The sequence below is a fragment of the Malaclemys terrapin genome, chromosome 4, assembly GCF_027887155.1.
Source record: "Malaclemys terrapin pileata isolate rMalTer1 chromosome 4, rMalTer1.hap1, whole genome shotgun sequence".
NCBI lineage: Eukaryota > Metazoa > Chordata > Testudines > Emydidae > Malaclemys > Malaclemys terrapin.
In genome coordinates, this window is record NC_071508.1 from 83,758,823 (window position 1) to 83,786,269 (window position 27,447).

The 27,447-nt window shown below is 40.5% G+C and overlaps 1 protein-coding gene across 6 annotated transcripts in view; it reads left to right on the forward strand.

Moving 5' to 3' along the window:
* The window catches only part of GPHN (gephyrin), a 453,097-nt gene that overhangs the window by 226,416 nt on the left and 199,234 nt on the right, over positions 1 to 27,447 (forward strand). For all 6 annotated transcript variants that reach the window (XM_054026831.1, XM_054026833.1, XM_054026832.1 and 3 more), the window contains exon 4: positions 17,349 to 17,443. In XM_054026831.1, coding sequence (XP_053882806.1) covers positions 17,385 to 17,443 — 59 coding nt within the window. In that variant the 5' untranslated portion in view covers positions 17,349 to 17,384. The remainder of the gene's footprint in view (positions 1 to 17,348; positions 17,444 to 27,447) is intronic.

Sequence of the window (27,447 nt, forward strand, 5' to 3'; positions counted from 1 at the left end):
GCAGACTGCTGCTGCAGGGCAAGGGGGACAGACTGCTGTGCTGCTTTGCCATTCCTCAGCATTGAGAGCTCATAGAGCTGCTCATGATGCTGCTCTCTGCAGCTGAGGGGGCTGTGGGAGAACTGGGAGTGAATCCCAAGATGCGCAGCGATCAGCTCTTCCTTCCCACAACATTGCACTGTGGGATATATAGCCACAGTGCATTGCTCACCCTGTGGATGATGGTGTCCCCAATATGGACATGATCTGTCAACAGAGGGAGCAAATGTGAACACCCTTTGGTGATTTTTGTTTTGTGGACTTTTGGGAGTCGACATAGTAGTAGTGTAGACTTGGTAGTGTAGAGAAGCCCCAGGATATAAAAGGCATTGTAACTCCTCTTAGAGATAAAGAGGACAATCTCTTTAATCCCTTAGCAAACAGATCAGATCCTTGGATCTGGCTGAGGAGTGGTGACTATGGGGTTGCAGGGAGAAGCAAAGTTGTCTATTACGATTATTACTATAAAGCCATTATTATTAGATACTTCTTGACCCCGGGAGTGAGAATCCTACACAGGTGGAATCTCTAGAGAAGAGACAATTACTTATGCATGATTCTGTTTCTCTGAAGATATTATCTTGCAGAGTACTCACCTGCCCACATCCCCTCAGAGTTTGGAAATTAAATTTTTTGAGTGCCCCTCCCTCCCTCCCCCCCATTAAGCCATATTTTTCATCTTATGTTGGTCATCTTGAAATTTTGAATGCCTCCTTTCTTTGAGGGAGCTTCCCTACCAATGTAATGGAAGGAAATGACTGGAACATTCATAGGCAACATTTGTACTTGGCAGAGGGTAGCAAACAACAGGCAGTAGGATACCAAGCTTGCTATCTACCATGTTACTGCTGCCCTTAAAAGTTAGAAAAACATTATGAACTAAGGGACTTATAACTGAAACTAAGGAGCTAATGCCCAGGAGTAAGAATCCCCCTGCAAGATATCTTCAGAGAGGAATAATTACAGGGAAAGATTTTTAATTTTTGCTGTGTCTACCATGAAAGGATATTTTGGTATAGAGCTCTTGACTGGTGGGTTGTTTGTGTGGATGTAGGGGTGAGGCTCCTAAAAAAGCAAGGTCCTTTCCTTTCATGAGAATTAAGGCCACTACTGAGCAAAAATGACAGTCCTGTTTCTTGTGGTAGCTGGAATGTGTGGCTCACGGTCCGCACTTTTTACCTACCTGAGGTCCCTTTTGGTAATTATCCAGGAGCCCAAGAGTGGGACTTACTTTGTATAAAATGAAGCAAACTAGCCAGATGTATCTCTAATACGCAAATATAGTCTGAAGGAACTATAAACTCACCAAATTAAGACGGAGCACCCCGTATTAGGGTGTGTATTTTTTCAGAGCTACCACTCCTTATTAATTATTAAGCCAGTCACAGTCATTGTAGAATGGTGAATGACACATTTCAGAAGGACTTTATTTAGCCCCTACATCTTTAATCCTATCATGAGATTCCATGAAATAGTAACACCACCGAAGGTTTAAAAAAAAAAAACTAAATAGACTTCTACTGTTCTTTGTTCTTGAATTTGGCAGTGCCTCTTCCATGTCTACTGTATACTTCACCTCTGTTACACAGCAGTGAAAGAAAGTCAGTATGGTGTAGATCATGCTGTGAAACATCACTTACAACATCAATTTAACACCTAGTGAAGAGCTGATTCTGTTACCCAAGATTTTCAGAGATAGTAACAAATTGTTAGGAGTTGTTGAACTTTCCAAAGGGAAAAAACAAATAAGAAACAATCAACTGATAGTTTGTGGTTATCATCTAACAACTCCAATAATAAACACAATGAATGAAATCCTGGCTCCACTGAAGACAGTCAGGATATTGCCATGAACCTCAATGGAGCCACTATTTCACCCAATTTACATAGCGTTACTATCTCTGAAAACCTTGTGTGAGAGAATCATCTCTCCACTAGGTGTTAAATTGATGTTATAAGTGATGTTTCACAGCATGATCTACACCATACTGACTTTCCTTCGTTGTTGTGTTGGACTAACAGAGGTGAAATAAACAGTATACATTCAAGAGCCCCGCTTTCATCCCCAGACCCTGAAAATGACTTCACTGTAAGAGAAGTTTCATCCTAATTGAAACTATAAATTGCACATGTTTGAAACAATTTGGGACTTTCATTCAACTTCACTAAAATAGTGTATTGTTACATCAAATTTCCAATGTATGATTTCACTGTATTTCTCTAACACTGCAAAGGATAAAATAAATACCTGTTAATCTTGAGTTGCTCTCTTCTCCCTTTCTCTCTTCTTTTCCTCTCCTGCAAGAATCTGATCTATTCTGATTCCACACCGTTGTTTACATGCCATCTGGTTGCTACAAAGGGATCTCACAAAACTGGGTGACTGGGCATAGGGTGACCAGACGTCCCAATTTTATCGGGACTGTCCCGATATTTGCTTGTTTGTCCCACGTCCCGACCAATGTTAGGTCGGGACACTGGACAAACAAGCAAAGGCTCCGGAGCCTGGAAGGGCTCGCGCCCGCCCCACCTCAACTCCGCCCCTCCTTCCTCCATTGGCTCCCTCCCCAAATCCCTGCCTCTTCCCCAAGCACGCCATTCCTCCTCCCTCCACAAGCACTAGAGGGAGGCCCCGGAGACGCAGGGGGAGCGTGGAGCCGGGATGAGTAAAAGTCCGGCCTGGCCCCGAGTGCAGGCAGGACTCAGTCGGGCGGTACCTGGAGGGAGAGTAAAGGGGCAGCTGGAGAAAGTGGCCATGGCGCTCGGCAGCTGCGGCTCTGGCGCCCGGGCCCGAACCCCCTGAGCCCGGGCCTGTTGCGGGGACCCAGCAGCGCTCACACTGCGCCCAGCCCCTGGCCAGTTGCATCTGGGCTGGCTGCCCAGCTGGTGCAATCCCGCGGCGGCCCCGGGGCGAAGGCATCGACAGCCCAGCCCCGTTCGTTCCCTTGCAGATAGTTCTCTGATAACATCCATTCAATGTGCAGCGGCAGTGAAAAAAGTGATCAAAATGTTGGGAATCATTAAGAAAGGGATAGATAATAAGACAGAAAATATCATGTTGCCCCTATATAAATCCGTGGTACGCCCACAACTTGAATACTGGGTGCAGATCTGGTCGCCCCATCTCAAAAAAGATATATTGGAATCGGAAAAAGTTCAGAAAAAGGCAACAAAAATGATTATGGGTATGAGGAGAGATTAATAAGATTGGGATTTTCATCTTGGAAAAGAGACAACTAAGGTGGGATAAGATAGAGGTCTATAAAATCATGACTGGTGTGGAGCAAGTAAATAAGGAAGTGTTATTTATTCCTCCTCATAACACAAGAACTAGGGGTCACCAAATGAAATTAATAGGCAGCAGGTTTAAAACAAATAAAAGGAAGTATTTCTTCACACAATGCACAGTCAACCTGTGGAACTCTTTGCCAGAGGATGTTGTGAAGGCCAAGACTATATTAACAGGGTTCAAAAATGAACTAGATAAATTCATGGAGGATAGGTCCATCAATGGCTATTAGGCAGTATTGACAGGGATGGTGTCCCTAGCCTCTGTTTGTCAGAAGCTGGGAAGGGGCGACGGGATGGATCACTTGATGATTACCTGTTCTGTACATTCCCTCTGAAGCATCTGGCATTGGCCACTGTTGAAAGACAGGATACTGGGCTAGATGGTTCTTTGGTCTGAACCAGTATAGCCATTCTTATGTTTTGTTCTTCCTCTAAAAAAAAAAAATCCTCTAATTTTTTGAATCCTGTAAACTGCACTGTCCTATTTCTCCTCTCCACTCTGTATTTAACACAGTTAACAATATGCTTTAAGGGAAAGCAGGATACATGCCTGGGAGCAGAGACTATGATTTTTACCAGTTTCCCTACCTCCTCTAAAGTGAACTATATTTGCTCTTTAACAATTCAGACATTAAAAGAAAGACTGAAAAGAATCTTTCAAAAGTTGAAATGAATAAACATTTTAGGTAAAATTGTGATCAGTATAAAGCTATGGTGGAAAGATGGAGAGGGTAAGAAAGTAAAGATAAAATAACATTTTAAAGATGAGTTTGTACGATATTACAGTTGCACCACTGCCTATATCCTTTCATTCTCCCTTAAGTGGAATAAGTTTTTTTTTAAAGTTAGGGACTTGTTGATTCAGTCTGCCATAAAATGGGACTGAAGTGGGAAGCACCGCAATTTGTGAGTGGGGAAAATATGACTATGAAAATAATATTTTTATTCGATCTGTTTGTTTGAGCCAAGTGTGGTAGCTAGATTCCAACCATTATTTTAACTATGTGTAATACGCAAATCCTCTTAACATCTCTCCCTGTGCAAATACCAAGTCTCTTGACACTGGCTTAGCGCACATCATCATCGAGTTGTATATTACATTTCCACAGATGCTGTAATATGGTGCATCTGGCCAGCTGTATAGATCTTCCTAATGCCAGCATGCACTTTATTCAACCCATCAAGTGGATAAAAGCATTTATTAAGTGTTTTGCTTGATTTTTTTCTGATGAAGAGAATTACAATTTTATGATTTTATATGACAAAGAATGGGAGTGAGGGATACAATCAAATTATGTATAATTTATATAGACATTATATACATTTTACAATCTGACATAAATTTACTGGGAGTAATGAGACAATAAATGTTATGAGTATTAAAATTCATTTTAATATTTATTAGTCATAATATTTATAAGGTGAATATCACTGTGATAGCTGGCTGTAGTTATTCCAGTAATGCTTGTATTACACAAAGGAAACAGACATGACTTCAATCCTTGAAATTCATACAAATCAAATATTCACAAGCATGGCTACCTAAGAATTTTAACCAAACTTATCGAGGAGAATCAGAGAATCTGGTCACAATGTCATAGTTAAACTTCTTCTGACATTGTCCCATAAAACACGTATTCAGCCTCCTTCTTTTGTATAAAGAATACAGTGTATCTTCTTTAAATTTATAGCATGTGATCTTAATCTGAGAATAAAGATTGTTTTTCTTTTTTTGAAGATTATCAAGTGAATAATGACTTTTAAAAACAGGCTCTTTAAAAAATGTTGCTCTGAGTCTTATTTCTTCCCTTTAATTCCCCCTAAATTCTTCACACTTTCCATTTAGTTAATATTAATTGAAAACTTATTAATAGGATACATTTGGAGAAATTAGGGTTAATTAAGAAAAAGTTATTAATAATTGTTTCAAACTGTTATGATTATACTCAAAACTGGGTCAGAGCTCAAGTCGTTCTCAAGTATTGTCATTATGACACCAGTGGTAACTCCACAAGTCATTGCATTTCTTCTCAAATTAATTTCATGTTGTAATTTGATTGAAATTAGTAGACAAAGTGAGGGGAATTGTACTTATATGGCAAAAGTTCTCAGTTCACAAACAAGGAGGACTTTGGATTGGCTCCCTCCTCTTGGGTCTGATGCACCAGGCCTAAGGGAGGGGTACATGGGGTGATGAATAGATATGGCAGAGTGAGGAGGATTATGGGGATGCTAGTCAGGGGAGCAGGGGGTGATGGATGCAGGAAGAGAAAGAGAAGGCAGAAGAATACTAGTACATTTTTCCCCACGTTCCAATTTATCAAACAGTGGTCACTGCTATGATACTTTTGTTCCCTACATGGATAAGATCAATAGGGACCCCTGATATTAATGTAGTCTGAACACCGCTCTACAACAATGGAAATCTGGTCTTCAGTGTGCACGTGTCAAGGACATGGGAAACTCCCAACTGCATTCAGATGTGCCATAATTTGTGACAATGGGAGCATGGTGTTGGTGCTGAACTGAAATACCAGTCTGTGAATTTCTTTGTGTGTATATATAGACTAAAGCGATCTCGCAATAGTTGTTTCTTTAAGCAGACTACACAGATATCAGTATTTAGTGTCAGTAGGAACAAAGGCATTTCTATAAGGATCAGGATGACACATCACCAATGTCAGGCTGAGCTCTTTACTGTACAGTATGGCTAAATAAATATAAAGCCATGCCTAGTGACACAATTTCTTTTAAAAACTACTTGTCAAGCTATTCATCAATATAATGCTTTCATCTCTCAATGGTTCCTGAAATAGAAGCCACCACTAAAATCTAACACAGATACTAAGACATTAAATTAATAAGGAGAAACAGAGGGATCTTTCTAATAGCTTGTTTTGCCCTCTAAATTACAGAATCTGTGATTTTTTTCCCCATGGCTGTTGTAAATTAACATTTTTTCCCTCTAATCTCAGACTTATTATCACCTTTTCCTGCCACTTTGACAGACTAGAGTCAGTAAATTCAGCAGAATATTAAATGCTTTGTAATATAGCGGAGAAGCAGATGGTTGGCAATCTGCTGTAATTTCTGGGATGAATGTTTGCATGTTGGCAATGGTTCCAACTGAAAATTCTTAAATATCTATTTGAGAAAATGTTGACATTTTGGGAACTGGGGTATGTGTGTTAATATTTCATTTGATTCTGAGTCATCAATATAATACTTTTTTGTTTTCCATTCATTTTCATTAAACTTTATTTCCATTCCCCTGAAGCATCCCATGTTTAATCACACTGTTAAACAATAGAATACCAATAGAAATTTATTAAATATTTTTGGATGTTTTTCTACATTTTCAAATGTATTGATTTCTATTACAACACAGAATACAGAGTATAGAGTGCTCACTTTATATTATTTTTATTACAGATATTTGAATTGTAAAAATGATAAACAAAATAGTATTTTTCAATTCACCCCATACAAGTACTGTAGTGTAATTTCTTTATTGTGAAAGTGTAACTTACAAATGTAGATATTTTTTGTTACATAACTGCACTCAAAAACAAAATAATTTAAAACTTTAGCACCTACAAGTCCACTCAGTCCTACTTCTTGTTCAGCCAATTGCTAAGACAAACAAGTTTGTTTACATTTACGGGAGATACTGCTGACTGCTTCTTATTTACAATGTCACCTGAAAGTGAGAACACGCCTTGCAAGGTATATGTGTCAGATATGCTAAACATTCATATGCATGCTTCAGCCACCATTCCAGAGGACATGCTTCCATTCTGATGATGCTCGTTAAAAAAATAATGCATTAATTAAATTTGTGACTGAACTTGGGGGAGAATTGTATGTCTCCTCTTCTGCTTTACCCACATTCTGCCATATATTTCTTGTTATAGCAGTCTCCGATGATGACCCAGCACATGTTGTTCATTTTAAGAACACTTTCACAGCAGATTTGACAAAATGCAAAGAAGGTACCAATGTGAGATTTCTAAGGGCTTGACCCAAGGTTTAAGAATCTGAAGTGCCTTCCAAAATCTGAGAGGAATGAGGTGTGGAGAATGCTTTCAGGTGTCTTAAAAGAGTAACGCTTTGATGCGGAAACTACAGAACCCGAACCACCAAAAAAGAAAATCAACCTTCTGCTGGTGGCATCTGACTCAGATGATGAAAATGAACATACGTCAGTCTACTCTGCTTTGGATTGTTATTGAGCAGAACCCGTCATCAGCATGGACGCATGTCTTCTGGAATGGTGGTTGAAGCATGAAGGGACATATGAATCTTTAGTGCATCTGGCACGTAAATATCTTGCAATGCCAGCTACAACAGTGCCATGCAAATGCCTGTTCTCACTTTCAGGTGACATTGTAAACAAGACGTGGGCAGCATTATCTCCTGCAAATTGTAACCAAACTTATTTGTCTGAGCCATTGGCTGAAGTAGGACTGAGTAGACTTATAGGTTCTAAAGTTTTACATTGTTTTATTTTTGAATGCAGTCATTTTTTGTACATAATTCTACATTTGTAAGTTCAACTTTCATTATAAAGAGATTGCACTACAGTACTTGTATTAGGTGAATTGAAATATACTATTTCTTTTGTTTTTTACAGTGCAAATATTTGTAATAAAAAATAAATACAAAGTGAGCACTGTACACTTTGTATTCTGTGTTGTAATTGAAATCAGTATATTTGAAAATGTAGAAAGCATCCAAAAATATTTGAATAAATCATATTCTATTATTGTTTAACAGCACGATTAATCGCGATTAATTTTTTAATCGCTTGACAGCCCTAGTATTTAGACATCTAAAGTGTGCCTAAGCGATTTTAGGCCCTAAGTGTGCAGGAATATCAAATGGTAAAAAACACGTTTGTTTCATAATCCTTTTCTTAAATGATGAAAATGTTAGTGTAGTTACAACCAAATTGTTCGCAGCTTACTTACAACACTGCAAGTTTTATGAAGTCAGTTTCCCAAGTAAAACAGAGACATACAACATAGATAAAAGAGAAAAGGAGAAGAGAAAGAAGAAAAAAGAACAGGTCTCCTTTCATGGTCTGATTGTAGGTGGATGATAATTGTTGGCTTCAGACAGCATAAGCTGCAAACTTCTATTGCTCTGTTCCTCTAGGGCACACAATAACTGACTTTTACACATATACTACATTGGAAGAATAATAGAGATGCAATATAGTGTTCTATATGAAGCAGCATAAAGGGGGAAAAGATCTTTTCATTGTTGGATTGATTACAAGGTGGAGGTGAGCGTTTTTAGCTATCTTGAGTGGCTTTGGCTGTTTTGCAAGAACAGCATTCTTTGCTGGCTTTTCCATTTACTGATTTTAATGAAAATTTAAATAATCTGAGAAAATAATTACTGGGTTAAAATATAACTGAATTTCTTCAAAATGTGATATTATTTTCCCAAACCTGTCTTCTTCACACTACCTTGTACAACCTCCCCTTATTCTTAGTTCTACTTTAATTGGTAACTGTCAGTCCAACACACTAAAAGTACTAGGTCATTCAAATTTAGATCCCCAAGTCCCAGTTCCCTGAGATCAAGCTGCTGAATGGACTTCTTCCTTACTACACTGGAACTGAAAACCCAGCTATTTCTGATCTTGATATAACAGTGAACAGGGTTCTCTCAGTAATAGTAAAAGTGATGTAGCCAGGCCTTTCAGCTGAGGGCTTTCATAGGCGACTGTAGTTCATGCAGATGAAAATGTTAAGATGCAAGACTGCTTGTATCACACTGGGATAGTAGCAAAGAGTACTGAACATTTCAGAAACCCCTCCAAATTGCTCCTCTCTGCTACTCCTGGCTTGAAAATGATTGAGACACATTCTGATCACAAAGAGATGTTGCAGAAAATCCAGACACTCCTGGCAAAGAGGGTCATCATTCAATGTCATTGGATTAAAAAGTATCCTAGATACTTCCAGATAATCTAGCAGTCTCTGGCCTATCTGGAATCTCAAGCACTTTTGGAATTAATATTTGGTTAAAAAAAACGTTCAAAGTGGCTTTTTTGGAATTGATCATGCCTCTTCAGGGGAAAGTGACTAGGTTTTGTCCTCTGGGTTTTGAAGATGCCTACACTTACATAGGAACACTTCTGGTGCTTAGGGAGTATCTCAGATTTATTGTACAGAAACAGCACTATTGATTTCATGTTTTGCCTTTTGGGTTGATATTGGTGTCTGATGTTTTCATGAAATGCCTGCCAGTAGTTGTGGCCTGCCTGTGCAGGCTTAGAGTGTTTTTGACAGTTGGACAATTGGTTTATAAAGGACACCACTTTTGAGTACACCATCAGAGTGTTGGTATCACTAGGGTTCCTGAAAAACTGTTGCCCTTCTCATTACCTTTTCCAAATCCAATATAGCTTTTCTGAGATGGGGCAACCACATCTGCACGCAGTATTCAGTATGTGGGCATACCATGGATTTATATAGAAGCAATATGATATTTTCTGTCTTATCCCTTTCCTAATGATTCCCAATATTCTGTTAGCTTTTTTGATTGAGCAGATGTTTTCAGAGAACTATCCACAATGACTCTAAGATCTTTTTCTTGATGGGTTCAGTTAATTTGGACCCCATCATTTTGTATGTGTAGTTGGGATTAGATTTTGCCATGTGCATTACTTTGCACTTATCAACAATGAATTCCATCTGCCATTGTGTTGCCCAGTCATCCAGTTTTGTGAGATCCCTTTGTAACTCTTTGCAGTCTGCTTTGGATTTAACTATCTTGAGTAGTTTTGTATCATCTGCAAGTTTTGCCACCTCACTGCATATCCCTTTTTCCAGATCATTTATGAATATATTGAACAGCACCGGTCCCAGTACAGACCCCTGGGGGACACCATTATTTACCTCTCTCCATTCTCGCCATTTATTCCTACCCTTTGTTTCCTATCTTTTAACTGGAGTGCCTGCCAGTGCTTTCAGGATTATCTAAGGATCATTAATGTACTTTAATGACAAGCCTCTTGTTATCTTAATCACCCTGCCTCTGTTTCTAAACAAACTCCCTGCCCCAAAGGCTGAGCTGCTCCCAGCTTCCGAACTCATCACGTATTACGCTAAAGCTGTGTTGAGGTTAAAAGCTCCATCTGGGGCTAGGGTGAGTAGACCTCCTGTATGAAACTGGGTCTAGTCCCCCCCCACACACACCTTTCCTAAATGGCACCCCTGCTTTTAAGGAACCCATTACTGAAATAAAAACATTTTCTGAAATAAACAAACATTACTGGCCTCCACTTAACCCCTCCTAGTCCCTGGGTTAGGAGAAGCTATCATTTTATCTGTAAAAAGAACAGGAGTACTTGTGGCACCTTAGAGACTAACAAATTTATTAGAGCATAAGCTTTCGTGGACTACAGCCCACTTCTTCGGATGCATATAGAGTGGAATAAATATTGAGGAGATATATATACACACACATACAGAGAGCATGAACAGGTGGGAGTTGTCTTAGTTGTCTTACCAACTCCCACCTGTTCATGCTCTCTGTATGTGTGTGTGGATATATCTCCTCAATATTTATTCCACTCTATATGCATCCGAAGAAGTGGGCTGTAGTCCACGAAAGCTTATGCTCTAATAAATTTGTTAGTCTCTAAGGTGCCACAAGTACTCCTGTTCTTTTTGCGGATACAGACTAACACGGCTGCTACTCTGAAACCTGTCATTTTATCTGTGTCCATTCCCTCCTCCCCTATCAATATCCTGTCTCTCCCTTCTTCATTTCCCTCCCTATTCCACCCAGTCTCCTTCCCACTCCCATTTCACCTCCATGCTCCCTCATAGTGTCCTGTTCCCAGCCCAAACCCTTCATTCACATAGTCCATCCTTTTCCCTTTACAGTATCTTAGTCCTTATGTTTCCCCTCTGACATTCTCCATTCCTCTACACCTCTTCAGTCTCCCTCCTGCTCATATTCTCATCCCTCTTAGTCTGCAGCCCCCACATTCCACTGTAACCTCTAAGCTTCCCTCCCTGCACTCCACATTCTTGTGCCCCTCAGTGTCTCTCCTGAACCCTATATTAGCCTGCAAACAATCCATTTCCTGTGCCTTTCTGTCTCCTGCCTGCATCCTGCATTCCCTCTGTTTCTCCTGTGCACCTAGCATTGCCACCTTTTAGGGGGGGTAATTAGGGAGATGTACGATCCTATTGTATGAACATTTTATGCAAATTGACTAAATTTTGTATTTGCCAGTGATTTGCAATACTTTAAAAAGAAGTATAGATGTAATGCTACGGAAGGCCTCAACTTGATAGCTCTGTGAATGAAGTACCTACGCCATTCTGCATTCCTTATTCTGTTCCCCCCCCCCCATCCTGCCACTCTGTGTCCCCAAGGAATTGCCACTGTTACATGGGAGTTGGGGGATGAACAAACTCAACTCCTGACACATTTTCAATCAGTGGCTGCTACTGCAGGCAGACCTATCTGAAGGTAAGGCCACCCAAAACCTCCTCTCTCACTCAATGTTTACTACCCTATGTATTCCTTTATTTGAGCTCATTCCAGGCCTTAAGCCAGCTCCGTGCTGGTCTAGAAGGCTGCTGTCACTCAAAATTGGGACTTTAACATGCCTGATTAACAGCCTTGTGGGATGTGTGACTACAATATTGAAACTTCTGTGAAATTCAAGACAGGTGGCAATCTTACCTGCAGCCTACATTCCACTGTTTCCTCTCAGTTCTTCTTCGAGTGATGGTCCCTATATGTATTCCAGTCGTGGGTACACGTGCGTTGCCATGCACTGGAGCTGGAACTGTTTGCAGTAGTGTTCATTGACCCACACATGCGTCATGCATAGTCCACATGTTGCGTCCAAGGCTATCTGGGTCAACGCCGTTCCAGATCCCTCTGACTGCTGCATGGCCAGAGTCAGAACCCCTGTTCCTTGGTGCTCTTAGCTTGCTAAGAGAACTCTTGTCCATTCCTACTTATTGTATATAGTTTACTTGTGATTTAGTTGTATATAGTTGGCTTTGCTACGTTCTTAGTTAGGCTCCCCTGTAGGACTTGTTCCCCTGGTGGGGAGACACCCCTCCCCCACCAAAGCTCCCAGGAATTATGCCCTAACAAGCCGGCTTCAAAAGTTGTGAGCTTTTCTGTGAGTGACGAGCACCGACATTGTCTCTACTGCCTCAGCAAAGCCCACATCATCTCCCGCTGCACCATCTGCCACTTGTTCCCACCTCGGACTTGGGAAGCTAGAGAACTTCGCCTCTGCAAGTATCTGATGGAGGAGGCTATGCGCCCACATGCACAGTCAGACGCGGGGATCACTGAATCTGCTGGAATGGTGCCTGTCTCCTCCAGCGAGCACCTCATACTCCCCGTCTTCCTCCTGGTGAGTGCCCCCGGTACTGCCACAACCGCAGAAGCCCAACTGTGAACATAACATACTCACTTCCATGGACAGAGAATGAAGGAAACAGTAGCTGCCTTGACTGAGGTTCAGCCCCAGTGAAAGTAATGAGAGACATTGGCCTTCTGAATGAAGTAAACTTCACAAATGTAATGCCTGCAGTCATGAGAAAATGTGATACTAAAATTTCAAAAAGTAAATATTACAAGACACACACTAAAACCATGATAGTTGACAATTCTGACGTAAAAACACCTAAGGTCCATCTATATTAGTGGCTTAGTGCCAGTGCCACTGCACTATTTCTGGCTGTTGCTGTACTATGGATACTAATTTTTCTAGTGTAAATATGTCTTCATGTTCTGCCTCCATCCGGCAGATTGTCCCAAAACCAGTGCCCTTCAATCCTGTCAGGTTAAGAAGGGGAATGATGAATTGTGATGTAAAATAAGGGGATGGGCTTCATTAGGCCTAATATTTGGTTACTGATCTTTTCAGGAAATTATCTAAAGTAGTTTATCAAACAGAGTTTTACTGCCTCACTGCAACTCCCAGACTATTGGTGTAATATCAAGATGCTGAGTCACCTTATTTTATTAGTGATTTCTATGCAAGAGAGTAAATATGTCTGCCTGTTAGCTCTTAAGCTGGACACAGATGCAAATGTTATATTGACATTCCTCCTCCTGCCCCAGTTCACAGAGGAAGGATTAGGAAAGGTGGCTAAAAGCTCTCTAATAAAATAACTAGTTGAAAATAACAACAAAGAGAGTGTTACAGATGAACACAAAACGGTCAGCAAACTATCACAGTCCCAGTTATTTCAGTCATATGTACAACTACTTAACTTGCATGCGTCTCAGTCTCGAGGAGATTGCAATTCTTCTTGCTCACTGATTTGTACATATTGTATCTATGTGTTATTTAAAGACATCCCAAGAGTGGAGTCTCAGGTGGCTGATTTAAACAGCAGATGGCACTGCGAGGAATGTTAGCCACAGCCATTTTCATTAAATCCATCTAGCTATGCCGTGAGAACAGGCAATGTTCTCCGGTTAGCAGAAGTATGCCTGTAATAATAGATGAAGGCATAATTACTAAGAATGCAGTATATTTAGTGACTTGTACAAAGGTCAGATGGTTTATCTGGGCTTGTGTTGGCGTTGTGTAGACGATGCATATTTAATAATCAATCTGCATGCTAGCAATGACTTTTTGTCAAGATAATTTTTCTTATGAAGTTAAAGAATATGCTTGAATTTTACTGAAGGATTTCCTGGACCGCAAGGTCGTTGTTAGTGCAAGATACAAAAGAACACCACAATCTTTGAAGCCTCTTTCGAACATTAAATAATGACATCTTCAAAGTGTCACTGTGCTCAAGGGCAAAGAAAAGGGATCTCAATATATAAATTATGTTTAAAACTAATTTTTAATAACATAGAAAATATCTATTACTTGAAGGTAAAAGGCATATGTGTGTATAATATATACAGGTGTATGTGATTTTATATATACGTATATACACAATTCAGTAGAGTGCCAACTTTCTTCATTCTTAGTAAGGTGCACTTTAAGTAACTTGTCCCAATACTGTAATGCAGGGGTCGGCAACCTCTGGCACGCAGCTCGCCAGGGTAAGCACCCTGGCGGGCCAGGCCAGTTTGTTTACCTGCCGCGTCGGCAGATTCGACTGATCGCGGCTCCCACTGGCTGCGGTTCGCCGTCCCGGGCCAACGGGGGCTGCGGGAAGCAGCGTGGGCGAGGGATGTGCTGGCCATGGCTTCCCGCCACCCCCATTGGCCTGGGATGGCGAACCGCAGCCAGTGGGAGCCGCAATCGGCCGAACCTGCCAACCCGGCAGGTAAACAAACTGGCCCGGCCCGCCAGGGTGCTTACCCTGGCGAGCCGCGTGCCAGAGGTTGCTGACCCCTGCAGTAATGTATATTTCTTCTATACTGTAAAACACACCAAATCTTTTAGATTTTCAGTGGGTGACTGATAATTTTATATCAAACCAGGTATATTTTTTGGCAGAACATCTTATTCAACATAGAGATCTGAGCTTTGTTTCTATTGTTTCCAACTCATGTCTTCCCATTTCCTTTTTGCAGCAATGAAAACATGAAGCTGCATTTTTATGCCTTTTCTGTTTCTGAAGGGAAGATGGGAGATATTGTACAACGTATACTATATGCATGAATTGAAGGGAAATGTAGTTTCTATTACTGCATTCAAATTCTTTGGTTTAGCATAACCCTAAGCTTCTAGTTTCCAGGACAGAGTGCACGTACCAGTTTGCATCTTGATGAAAGATTGGGGTCTTTTGTTTGTGGTTATATGTTATGTCTGTTGGTATTATATTTACCTTTGGAAGATGTTGCTAGTGGTAATGCCTGTTGCGTAAGCAATATGCAATAGGCATATTCTTTTTTTTAGGGTTTGCCCTGTAACATGTTCTCTTATGGGACTTAAAGAGAGATTTGATTCCTGGCTATGCCACTGACTCACTTTGTGATCTCAGGCAAGTTATTTAACCTATCTGTGGTTCAGTTTTCCCATATGTAAAATGGGGGATATACTTACGTCTCCTGGATAATATAAGAGAGAAATAATTAATGTTTGCAACATGCTTTGAGATCCTTTGATGAGAAGTGCAAAATAAGTACAAAGTGTTCTTAATACCAGCAATGTTCCCCCCAATTCCTGTTTTCTTTTTTCACTGGTGAACTCTATGTAGAATCTAGTAGCTGTAACTGTAAGAATTTTAATCTTTACTTTTATATTTGCTGAAGGGATTATAGTTGCAGCATTTATATCACATCCCTTTTACACACCACCTCAAGGGTTAGACACAATGCAGCAGACCTTGTGTTTCCCTATTGCACCCACTTCAGGAGTGATATAGTGTCTCTGCACCCTTCTGGATGTGGAGACATCAGTATTGCCAAGCCCTACTGTTTCAGTCAGACTCCCAGAACTCATGAGATAGGCTTAAAAAGTATGAAATTTTCAAAATAGTACATTTGAGAGTTTTATTTGCCTTTGGGGTTTGGAACCTTTAGGGCTCACATTTTCAAGCTTTCATCTGGAACCATGAGAGCTAGAATTATTTTTTTTTTTTAATGAAATACTCATGTAATCATGTGACTCCAAGAGTAGGGCTTCAAGAATAACGCCAAATATCACAAGAGTTGGCACACTGAACCCACTGAGACATAGTATCTTCTTGGGGCATATTGCAATACAACAATTGAGCCCACAGCCTGCAAAGCAATTTGGGGTCTGCTGCTTCTGAATGAAACATGCTAGGTAAATGTAATTGATTTGTAATATATTACTTTTCCATGCAATCCTTTACCTATTATTCTTTATTTTAATTCTTTCAGTGTGTCAAAATGAAAAATATTATGCGAAGAATATTTAGTATATTGACAGTGACCTTCCTAACAAGGAGTGTCTTGCTTCCTTGTCCCTTCTACTGATCACTGCACAAAGAAGTTTGGTTGCATTTTTAAAAAATGGATTTGATCATTTTATGAGAGTTAGTAACATTCATAACTATTTATGGTAAGAAAAGGGTAATCCAGTAACATGGTTCAGAGCATAAACTGTTCTCTGCAAGGATCAGGAGGTTTTTATCCCCTACATATAAGGAATGGGAGAAAGGAGACTTCTTTGGAAGTATCAGGTATTGGCCAGTGCTAGATGTTAGAGACTAGAATAGATAAATCTAATCCTATATGACAAATATGAAGTGGCAGCAGAAAAGTATGCATGTCCCTTAAAAATAATTTCTCACCCATTTCCTTACATGCAAAAAATTGTGAAAATTTTGTGACTGTACTACCGTCCTCCTGATGCCTAATGCATATGAGCTTTCTGTGAACAAATGCCACTGGCTTGTTTGGAACCACCACTTTGCTGATGTAATTGATAGGGAAGGCTGCAGCTTTCTGCCATCCCCTGGCCATTATCATTTTCATTTTCACTATTTTTCCTGTCTGTCTGCTACATGGGCTTCATTTAGCAGGTTCTTTTCCCTGCTCCTGTTCAGATTGCTTTATACTTCCCCTCCTATTCCCCTTAAAAAAGCCAACAGGAAAATTCACATGATGATAAGGGGGTATTTACAACTAGTCTTCTTGCTTAGTTGCCAAATGCTATTTCATTCCTGATAGAGGAAGTTGTCATTATTCATGCAGTGGAATTTAATAGTCCCTGCAAACATGAAGGTCCCAGAGCACAAGGCTTTCAGTATTCTCACAATAATTTGTTACACTAAATCTAACAGTGATTTTGTATTTTCCATGTTATGTTTATTTTCTTTACACAAGCAAGAAAATATTCTTTAGGGGATGAATTTCAGAATCCAGTCTTTGTCATGGGCATCTTCTATATCGCAAGAGGGGAAGACCTCAGGAAAGCTGACGGTCTCCACTCTGAATTTGTAACACTCACGGCTGAAACTTCCATGCTGATCACATTTAAGAAAAAAGGGGAATGTTCTTATACAAACTTTAGTTAGTTTCACATTTCTTTTCATTTCTTTTCGTTGTTTTCACTCAGTCTGCTGTTTAATCTTTGATTACAGGCCACTAAAGAAGTAATAGAGCGAGAGGCCCCAGGGATGGCCCTGGCAATGCTGATGGGATCACTTAATGTTACTCCTCTGGGCATGCTCTCTAGGTAAGAATGTTACCAACAAAATACGAAGTGAACTATTTCCCTAGAAATATTCAAAGTGGTGGAATGACTGCACACAAAAGAACTGGTGCTTGGCACATATCTTAAGAATAGGGGGTCTCAACCCCAGATAGATGGCCAAATTCCAACTCTGGTAGTTGCATTCTGCCTCCTTAAATTCCCCCTGCAGTTTCTGCTGGATAATGTATCCTCCTGTACATCCTGTCCCAAACTGTATTGTTAAACAGCTGCTTGATTCCAACCCAATGCAGTTGCATTTCAGTGATGAATGAAGTAATTATTGTATATGTAGCTTGTAAAGCACCAAAGCACTTCCTTTAGTACAATAAATGTAAGAGTATTATTTTGATGATCCAGTATGTTCCAGCATAAGCAAAGAACATCTGTATGAAAATATAGAAAGTTAAAAGTGGCACTGCCAGATGTGCTTAGTTTTTAGTCATTTAACTATTAAATTTTGGAATTTACTATCTGATGCTTGATAATTTTTCTTTCCCCGTTGGTGTTTTCCTTCAAACAACAACTTCTTCCACAATCCTGTGTTTGCATGTGTGCCCTAAAAGAAACATGGGTTTTCCCATTTATTCTCTTGAGGTTCTCATTATCATGATTGATCTTTTTCTATAATGGCAGAGCTTTAGTAGTATCAACAAGTTTTTGTTAGGCTTTGTCTATACTGTAACTTCGTTGGCAAAACTTTTGTCATTCAGGGGTCTTAAAAAACACACACACACCTGAGTGACAAAAGTTTTACTGATGAAAAGCATTGGTGTGAACAGAAGCTGCTGCCACTCGTGGGGGGTGGAAGTTTTTTGTCGGCAGGAGAGCTTTTTGTCGGCAGGAGAGCTTTCTCCTGCCAATAAACAGCAGCTACACTGTGCAGCTTTTAGCAGCACAGCTGTAGCAGCACAGCCTTATCGCTGAAAGCTGTGTGGTGTAGACAAAGCCTTAGTTAATATGTGATTGCTGTTTATACGTCTCTGAAAAAGCAAAGCAAAAATATTTCAGGGTAACTCAGAAACAATGACTGCAATGGTTTTTATTTTATTCAATTCTCAATTACAGTGATGGATAAAAAAAGTATTGTAATCGTGAATAATAAAGGGATTTTAAAATCTGAGGATAATTCTTACTCAGTTGCTTGCAATTGTGAGGGCCCAAGTGATTTGAGAGTTTCCATTTAAACCTTTGTCCCATTGTGGGTATCCGAAAAGTCAACACCATGTTAGCATCATTAGATTCTGTCCACTTACCCAGTGTTTTCATTTCCATATCTGTTATCTCTGCTGTTGTATATTGTTGGGAGAAAGAATTTTCTTTTTTTGGATACACACGGATTTCATCAGAGGAAGGGGATAATTTAGCTCCTTTGTTGTCAGCTCTGACCAGTAAGGTGGGGATTACAGTGGGGCTGACTTTGCACAGCTTGTCAGGCTTTGCTGAGTCACGTGGACAACATGGCTAAAAGCAGAGATACAATGTTTAATATTGATCAGAGAGAATGCATCATGCTGTCCTTTCTCCTGTGTGCATGGAGTGGAAGAGGAGAAAATGTCCCTTAACTTCAGCCATTCCCAAGTGTTATGAGGGAGAAGGGTGGAATGCCCCTTCCATACTAACACATCCCTAGGTGTCTCAAATACAATTATTGTACTTCATTGTTTCAAAGAGAATACCAATTCTCTCTTGCGCCAGACAATTCCCCCTCAACCCCTCGCTTTCCCCCGCCCACCGCCCTCAATTCAAGCACTAAATACAGAAATTAGCAGACAAGCAGGAAATTGGCTGGGACATTGATCTTAGTCTTTCACATTATCTTGAGAAACAGAGATTTATTATACAGGCCTTTGAAATTAGATCTTTTCCAAAATATGAATAGAATGTCCGTGCAGCTGGTACACTTCTTTACAACTACACCATAATAATCAGACCTTACATTTATATAGCATCGCAAAGGATCCTAAGTAGGAATCACTTTTTACATGCTACTTTTACATGCTACAATACTTCCCTTTGGCTTGGTTTGTGATACTGGTTACAGGCACTGATGCCCCACCTCTGCCAAAAGACACACCAACCCTTTGATGCAGCAAATGGCTTCTCTTAGCCCCTCTAGTTCCCAGCTAGATAAACTCCAGACCATGTAAACCATCAAGTCTCAGGAAAACCACGTGCTGCAGAAAATTGTATTCGTGAATCAGTAGGTCATTTTCTTTTGTGTTAATGGCGCACAAATGCTCCAGCATTATGCTAGGAAGCACAAAGATGCTCACCATTTTTGTAAATAAAGAATTGCATGGCACTATTTTGTATAATAACAAATGTTTAAAGTCATGTTCTGGCCAATTCTAAATAATTCTTTCTCATTCCAACTGGCTATGGTATTATTTTTCATGTTCTCTTATAAACTGTAGTGTAATGTTTCCATGTACTGTTAATTGGCTACTGAATTCCACCCTAGACTTGGCTGCATTTAAGTACCATGTAAAAAGTGATTCCTATTTGGGATCCTTTGCGATGCTATATAAATGTAAGGTATGATTATTATGGTGTAGTTGTCTCATGGAAAAGAAGATCAGTAGAGTTTTAAGTCTTTTTTTCCATATCTATAAATGAGGAACATAGTAGATTGCCAAGCAGGAGCTCCATTGGGTAACTCACTGTTCCTGTGTGTTAATCTATCACTGTATCTTTCCATTTACAGGCCTGCCCGCAATGTGTTTAACTGCCTATTTAAATAAACTATTGCCAGGTCTTGCAGTTTTATTGCAAGTCTTGCAATATTTGTTGTTTTCTGGAATCTCGTCCTCCTGAAATCATATGATTATGTCAGAATCTGAGCTTTCATTTTTAAAAATAAAAGTTTCTAGACTTCCTGGTTGCAGAGAAAAGCTTGGCAATGTGTACTCTAAAGGCTCAAAAGCCAGAAGGCAAATAAAAAAAATATTATATTTTTAAGTCAGCTTCATGATTTTTTGGGGCCTGACTGAGGATTTTTGAAGTATTGGGGTTGGCAAAACTGTAATATGAATACATATCAGGAATAATTTGTAAAGCTTCTCCGTACAAAGTATCTTATCAGTGAAAGAACATAAACTAAGGCAGAATCTAAAAAGCGTGCAGTGGTTCACATTAATACAGAGAAGCTTTGAAATTGTGCAATGAATTTTACAAGCCCCTGGACTACTGTCAATATAAGAATTATACTCTTTATTTAAAAATATTTCTTTGAGTTACTTATGACGCATGGGATTATTAAGATGGATAATTTTAAATATCAAGGTTAGTTTTTACAATGTAATGTATTCTCTCTTTAACTCAGCTTGGATTGTGAAACTAGACTGTTTAATTTCACTTTGGGTCTAGTCATTTTCACTCTCTGATTCTCATCCAGTAGCATGATTGGGTTTGGCTCTCCAGCACTGTGTAGGGAATGTTGAAATCCAAAAATAATTTTTTCATCAAAATGTTTTACACTGAGATCACATTACTTGCAGTCATATTAGGTTTTTCATACTGTTTCCCCCCTAAAACTCATCTGCAGTTTTCCTTTAATATTACTATACAGAAAAAAACAATATTAAAAGAACATAAAGGTTGCAAAATCAAGCACTCAGAAGTTAGAAGATACCAGAATTAAGGTTGTGCATGCAACCTTAATTTGGCTCCCTTGTGTGTATGCATTATGATGATATAGTCATTAATTACATGATCACATACTATTTTTTCCAGCTGACCCAGCTTCATTCAGTGCACACAATGGAGGATGATCACCTAATGAACAACTTCTGTTTGTTTGTTTTTTCCTTATTCAGTATATGGCCCCAGGCCGTACTGCACGCTATTCAAACCCTGCTCCGAATACAAAATGATTAATTTCTTCATGGGCTTTTTAGGGGTGCTCATTGCTATTGTATCTGAGTTTTTCACAAATAATGAATTTATTTTCACAATACTTGTGAAATAAAGGGGTATTATTATCCTCATTTTACGGAGGGGAACTGAGGCATATTGAGATGAAGTTCAAAGGTATACACTAATTCTGGGTGCCCAATTTGATATGCCTCTTGTCAGTTCCAGAGTTAACTGTACTCCTGGTCCCCTCTGTGATTTGCTCAAGGGCATCCCAGCCATCACCTCTCTGTGGGTCAGAACCCACGTCCCTCTCCCTCCAGGCTGAGGATTTAGTCTTGCAGTCCCCCTGCCCATTTATTGTGCTCATCCCATTATGGATCTTGGGTAGCAAATAGAATACACCTGGAACAGATCTGTACAGACACATGCCTAGAACCCTGACCAGGTGTATTCTATTTGCTACCCAAGATCCATAAACCTGGAAATCCTGGACGCCCCATCATCTCAAGCATTGGCACCCTAACAGCAGGATTGTCTGGCTATGTGGACTCTCTCCTCAGGCCCTACGCTACCAGCACTCCCAGCTATCTTCGAGACACCACTGACTTCCTGAGGAAACTAGAATCCATCGGTGATCTTCCAGAAATCACCATCCTGGCCACTATGGATGTAGAAGCCCTCTACACCAACATTCCACACAAAGATGGACTACAAGCCATCAGGAATAGTATCCCCGATAATATCACGGCAAACCTGGTGGCTGACCTGTGTGACTTTGTCCTCACCCACAACTATTTCACATTTGGGGACAATATATATCTTCAAGTCAGCGGCACTGCTATGGGTACCCGCATGGCCCCACAGTATGCCAACATTTTTATGGCTGACTTAGAACAACGCTTCCTTAGCTCTCGTCCCCTAACGCCCCTACTCTACTTGCGCTACATTGATGACATCTTCATCATCTGGATCCATGGAAAAGAAGCCGTCGAGGAATTCCACCATGATTTTAACAATTTCTATCCCACCATCAACCTCAGCCTAGACTAACCCACACAAGCGGTCCATTTCCTAGACACTACTGTGCTAATAAGCGATGGTCACATAAACACCACCCTATACCAGAAACCTACTGACCGCTATACTTACCTACATGCCTCCAGTTTCCATCCAGGACACACCACAAGATCCATTGTCTACAGCCAAGCTCTCCGATACAACCGCATTTGCTCCAATCCCTCAGACAGAGATAAACACCTACAAGATCTCGATCAAGCATTCTTAAAACTACAATACCCACCTGCTGAGTGAAAAAAGAGATTGATAGAGCCAGAAGAGTACCCAGAAGTCACCTACTACAGGACAGGCCCAACAAAGAAAATAACAGAACACCACTAGCCGTCACCTTCAGCCCCCAACTAAAACCTCTCCATGGCATCATCAAAGATCTACAACCTATCCTGAAAGATGATCCCTCACTTTCACAGATATTGGGAGACAGGCCAGTCCTCGCTTATAGACAGCCTCCCAACCTGAAGCAAATACTCACCAGCAACCGCACACCATACAACATAAACACTAACCCAGGAACCTATCCTTGCAACAAAGCCTGATGCCAAATCTGTCCACATATCTATTCAAGTGACACTATCATAGGACCTAATCACATCAGCCACGCCATCAGGGGCTTGTTCACTGCACATCTACCAATATGATATATGCCATCATGTACCAGCAATGCCCCTCTGCCATATACATTGACCAAACTGGACAATCTCTACGCAAAAGAATAAATGGACACAAATCTGACATCAGGAATCATAACATTCAAAAACCAGTGGGAGAACACTTCATCCTCTCTAACCACTCAGTGACAGACTTGAAGGTGGCAATTTTGCAACAAAAAAACTTCAAAAACAGACTCCAAAGAGAGACTGCTGAACTTGAATTAATATGCAAATTAGATACAATTAACTTAGGTTTAAACAGAGATTGGGAATGGTTGGGTCATTTCACTAATTGAATCTATTTCCCCATGTTAAGTTATCCTCACACCTTCTATGGATCATCTCGATTATCACTTCAAAAGTTTTTTTTTTCTCCTGCAGATGATAGCTCATCTCAATTGATTGGCCTCTTACAGTTGGCATGGCTACTTCCACCTTGTCATGTTCTCTGTATGTATAAATATCTTCTTTCTGTGTGTTCCATTCTATGCATCCAATGAAGTAGTCTGTAGCCCACGAAAGCTTATGCTGAAATAAATTTGTTAGTCTCTAAGGTGCCACAAGTACTCCTGTTCTTTTATCGAGACCCTGGTATTTCTCCAGTCCTTCAACTCTTCCAGCAGGGTTTTTCCATTTTAGTAACAGACTTATGTTAATCTGCGGATCAACAGAGGGTCCCTAAATCAGCTCAGCCTCCACCTTTATACCAAAAGCCCAATCTGAAGCTGGTATTGCGTCATACATGATATGAATTGCGTCATGTTATTCCTAGAAGTCATGGATGATGCAATCATAACGAAGCTTACATCACTCTGCTGAACAAATTGCCCTATATCAGCTCTAGAAATCATACAGTGTCGTGCTCTCTTACTTGTCAGTGTTTGATTTTGCAAAGGGACACATTTCTGTTTAGCCCCAAAGTGAGCAGAGATGCCTCGTACTTGTGTGAACAGTGCAGATAACTTCTGCTATGTTTGTGGTGAAGTGATTTTTGCATCACAAAAGCGCAGTATAACCACTATGGTTAAGAAAGCCTATCACCTTTATTTTGGCTGCAAAATTGGAGATCAGGACAAGAGATGGGCCCCACACATATGCTGCAACGCTTGTGCAACAAATCTTTGCCAGTGGTTGAATAGGAAAAGAAGATCTATGCCTTTTGCAGTGCCAATGATTTGGAGAGAGCCAACAGATCATACCAGCAATTATTACTTCTGCATGGTGCCTCCAGTTGGGAAAGGTGTGTCAAAGAAGAAAAAGTGGACTGTGCATTATCCAAACATTCCATCAGCTATACGCCCAGTACCCCACGGAAAAGGACTGCCGGTTCCTGATGCACCAGAATCATTCTCACTTGAGTCAGACGAGGAAGAGGATGAAACTTCTGGTCCTGAACCATCAATGTCACAGGACCCACATTTTCTCCCATCCTCCTCCTCTGAACCACACCTCATAACACAAGGTGAACTGAATGACCTTGTCAGGGATTTGGAACTACCCAAGAGTAAGGCAGAGCTGTTGGGCTCCAGACTACAGCAGTGGAATCTCCTGGCAGGTGATGTTAGGGTTTCCATGTTCCGTGACCGTCAAAAGGATCTTGTCCCATTCTTTTTCATGGAAGGAGATCTTGTAGCCTGCAACATCATCGATGGTGTGATGGAAGCCCTCAAAATCGTTCACGATCCAGATGAGTGGAGACTGTTCATTGATTCATCGAAGACGAGTCTTAAAGCTGTTTTACTGCATAATGGTAATGTTTTGCCATCAATTCCAGTTGGTCATGCAGTCCATATGAAGGAAACCTATGACAACATGAAACAACTTCTGAGGTGCATAAACTATGACCAACATCAGTGGCAGCTTTGTGGCGATTTGAAGGTTGTTGCTCTCTTGCTTGGTCTGCAGACTGGATACACAAAGTACTGCTGTTTTCTCTGCAAATGGGATAGTCGTTCAAGAGATTCCCACTACATCAAGAAAGATTGGCCACTCTGACAGTCTTTGGAGCCTGGGAGGAAAAGTGTTCAGCATCCACCACTTGTTGAATCAAGGAAGATTTTGTTACCACCCTTATACAACAAGCTGGGTCTGATGAAGAACTTTGTCAAGGCCATTGACAAAACACAAGCAGTTTTCAAGTACCTCCGTGGAAAATTTCCAAGGTTAAGTGAAGCTAAGATAAAGGAAGGTGTCTTTGTTGGTCCTCAGATTCGTGAACTTCTTCGAGATGATGCATTTGACCCTGCACTGCGTGGCAAGGAAAAGACGGCATGGAAAGCCTTCCAGTTAGTTGCAATAAATTTTCTCGGAAACAACAAGGCAGACAACTACAGGTTGTTGGTGGAAAACCTCTTCAAGGCATACAAAAGCCTTGGTTGCAACATGTCACTAAAGATACATTTTTTGCACTCTCATCTAGATTTTTTTCCACCGAACTGCGGAGCAGTGAGTGACGAGCACGGCGAGTGATTTCACCAGGACATTGCAACAATGGAGAAACGCTATCAGGGCAAATGGAGCCCATCAATGCTTGCAGACTATTGCTGGACAGTGACAAGAGATGCTCCATTTAATGAATACAAGAGACAAGCCAAGAAGCGCCGAGTAGACACTGAATAGGACTAAACTATGTACATAATAGTTTTTTGCCTTTTGTTTCATAATAAAATTTATTTATATAACCCTTTTGCTGATTTTTAAAGTGTTACATAAACAGGACAGGTGAAATATTATCATGTAAAGCAACCATAAACACATGAAAAGACGTAGGTTTACAATTTAAGATTAAAACTCTACTATCTACACAATATAGATAGACATAAAATGTAAAAACTTAAATATCTTAGAAACAGTAGCCAATCAGTTGTTTTAATTGTCATATTTGAATTCAGCACATGAAAATACATAATAAATAGCACATTTTATCTCTGAAGCAGACGACTTCTCAAAAATTGTAGACCAGAGTTACACATCTATTCCACATTAAATGCATGCATACTTTGTGCACTGAAGCCATAGTGGGGCAGTGAATTCACTCTGATCCTCCTTGCACCCCCAGCCAAGGTTATAAAGAGGGAGTCCCTTTCAGTTCTTCTCATCACCCATGGTTGGTAGTTGGAGCCTCACATGTGCTCTTGCTCAAAGAGTTTTTACCTCTATCAAGAATTATTTTTCCAGTTGTGTATAGTTAGTTAGTTGTATATAATTGTTAGTTAGCTAGTAGTACTATTGTTGTCCCATTTAGAATAATTTACTTAAAATTTGTCTTGGTTTCTGTTCTGAGCAGTAGCTTGGTACCAGGGCTTCAACATGCTGAAGTCACCCAGTTTTAAGCACTATTCCATCTTCAGAGTAACAATGCCTGTTAGCAGCCCTCCTTCCTAGTTCTTAAAGTGTCTGGGAGAGAGAAAAGTCCCAGATGTGAGATCCTTCAAAAATAGGACTGAAAAATCTAGAGAGGTGAGGCTGTGGGACTTTCTTATAGAGTGTGCTTTGAGACCTGCCCCTGAACTTGGAAGGTTGGCGCAGAGCAATACAGATAAAACTCCAGCTTGGCCATCGAGAGCTAAAAAGAGCTCCTCTTACAGCAAGAAGGTCTCAGACCATTGTCAACCCTTATCAAAGCCCTTTCAGAATTGCTTGGGTACCAAAGATAGAGCTTGAGCCCTGGATTGAAGTTCCCTGGTACCATCAAATCTGGTACTGTCAACAAAACCGCTGAGACTGATGTCATCTACTGTTCTGGGCTGGGAATCTGCCTCCACCTCGGTACCACCACACATTGAGGGTCAGTAACCATTGTCAGTACCAACAATGCCAGAAGCATGTGTTGCAGCTAAAGATCTCCTGTGCTTGTCAGTGTCAGATTCTCCACTCTTCCAGATGTATGATATGCAGGGTTCCACACTGGTCCTACCCGTGAGACATACATTGCACTGGACACAATACGACCTTTGGTACAATTGGCCCTGGCAGTATTTACCTTGACACCGTCAATGAAGAGATCACCAGTATCACCTCATTCAAGGCACCTGGTACCTATTGGCTGCAAGCCTCCAGTCCCTCCATCAGTAGTGGCTCTCTGTCTCCTGCAATTCCCCTGGATACCATACCATCATGGCTGATGAATTATTCCTTCTTATCTTTGTAATCTAGAGGTTTTATCTTATGCCTCACCTTCAAAGTCTAGAAGGTCCCAAGTCTCTCACCCTCCTTCTTTGGGGACATCCTCTCAAACTTGCCATGAAAATGGGTACAGAACCAGGTCAAGAGAGAGAACTCAATGGAGTCAGCATAATTGGGCCCCAATGCCGAATCCGTTCCTGCAGTGCCTTATTGGAATTCCTGGGGCATCCCTCCTGCCTTTAAGTCACTTCCCCCAATCCTCTGAGATTCAGATCACTT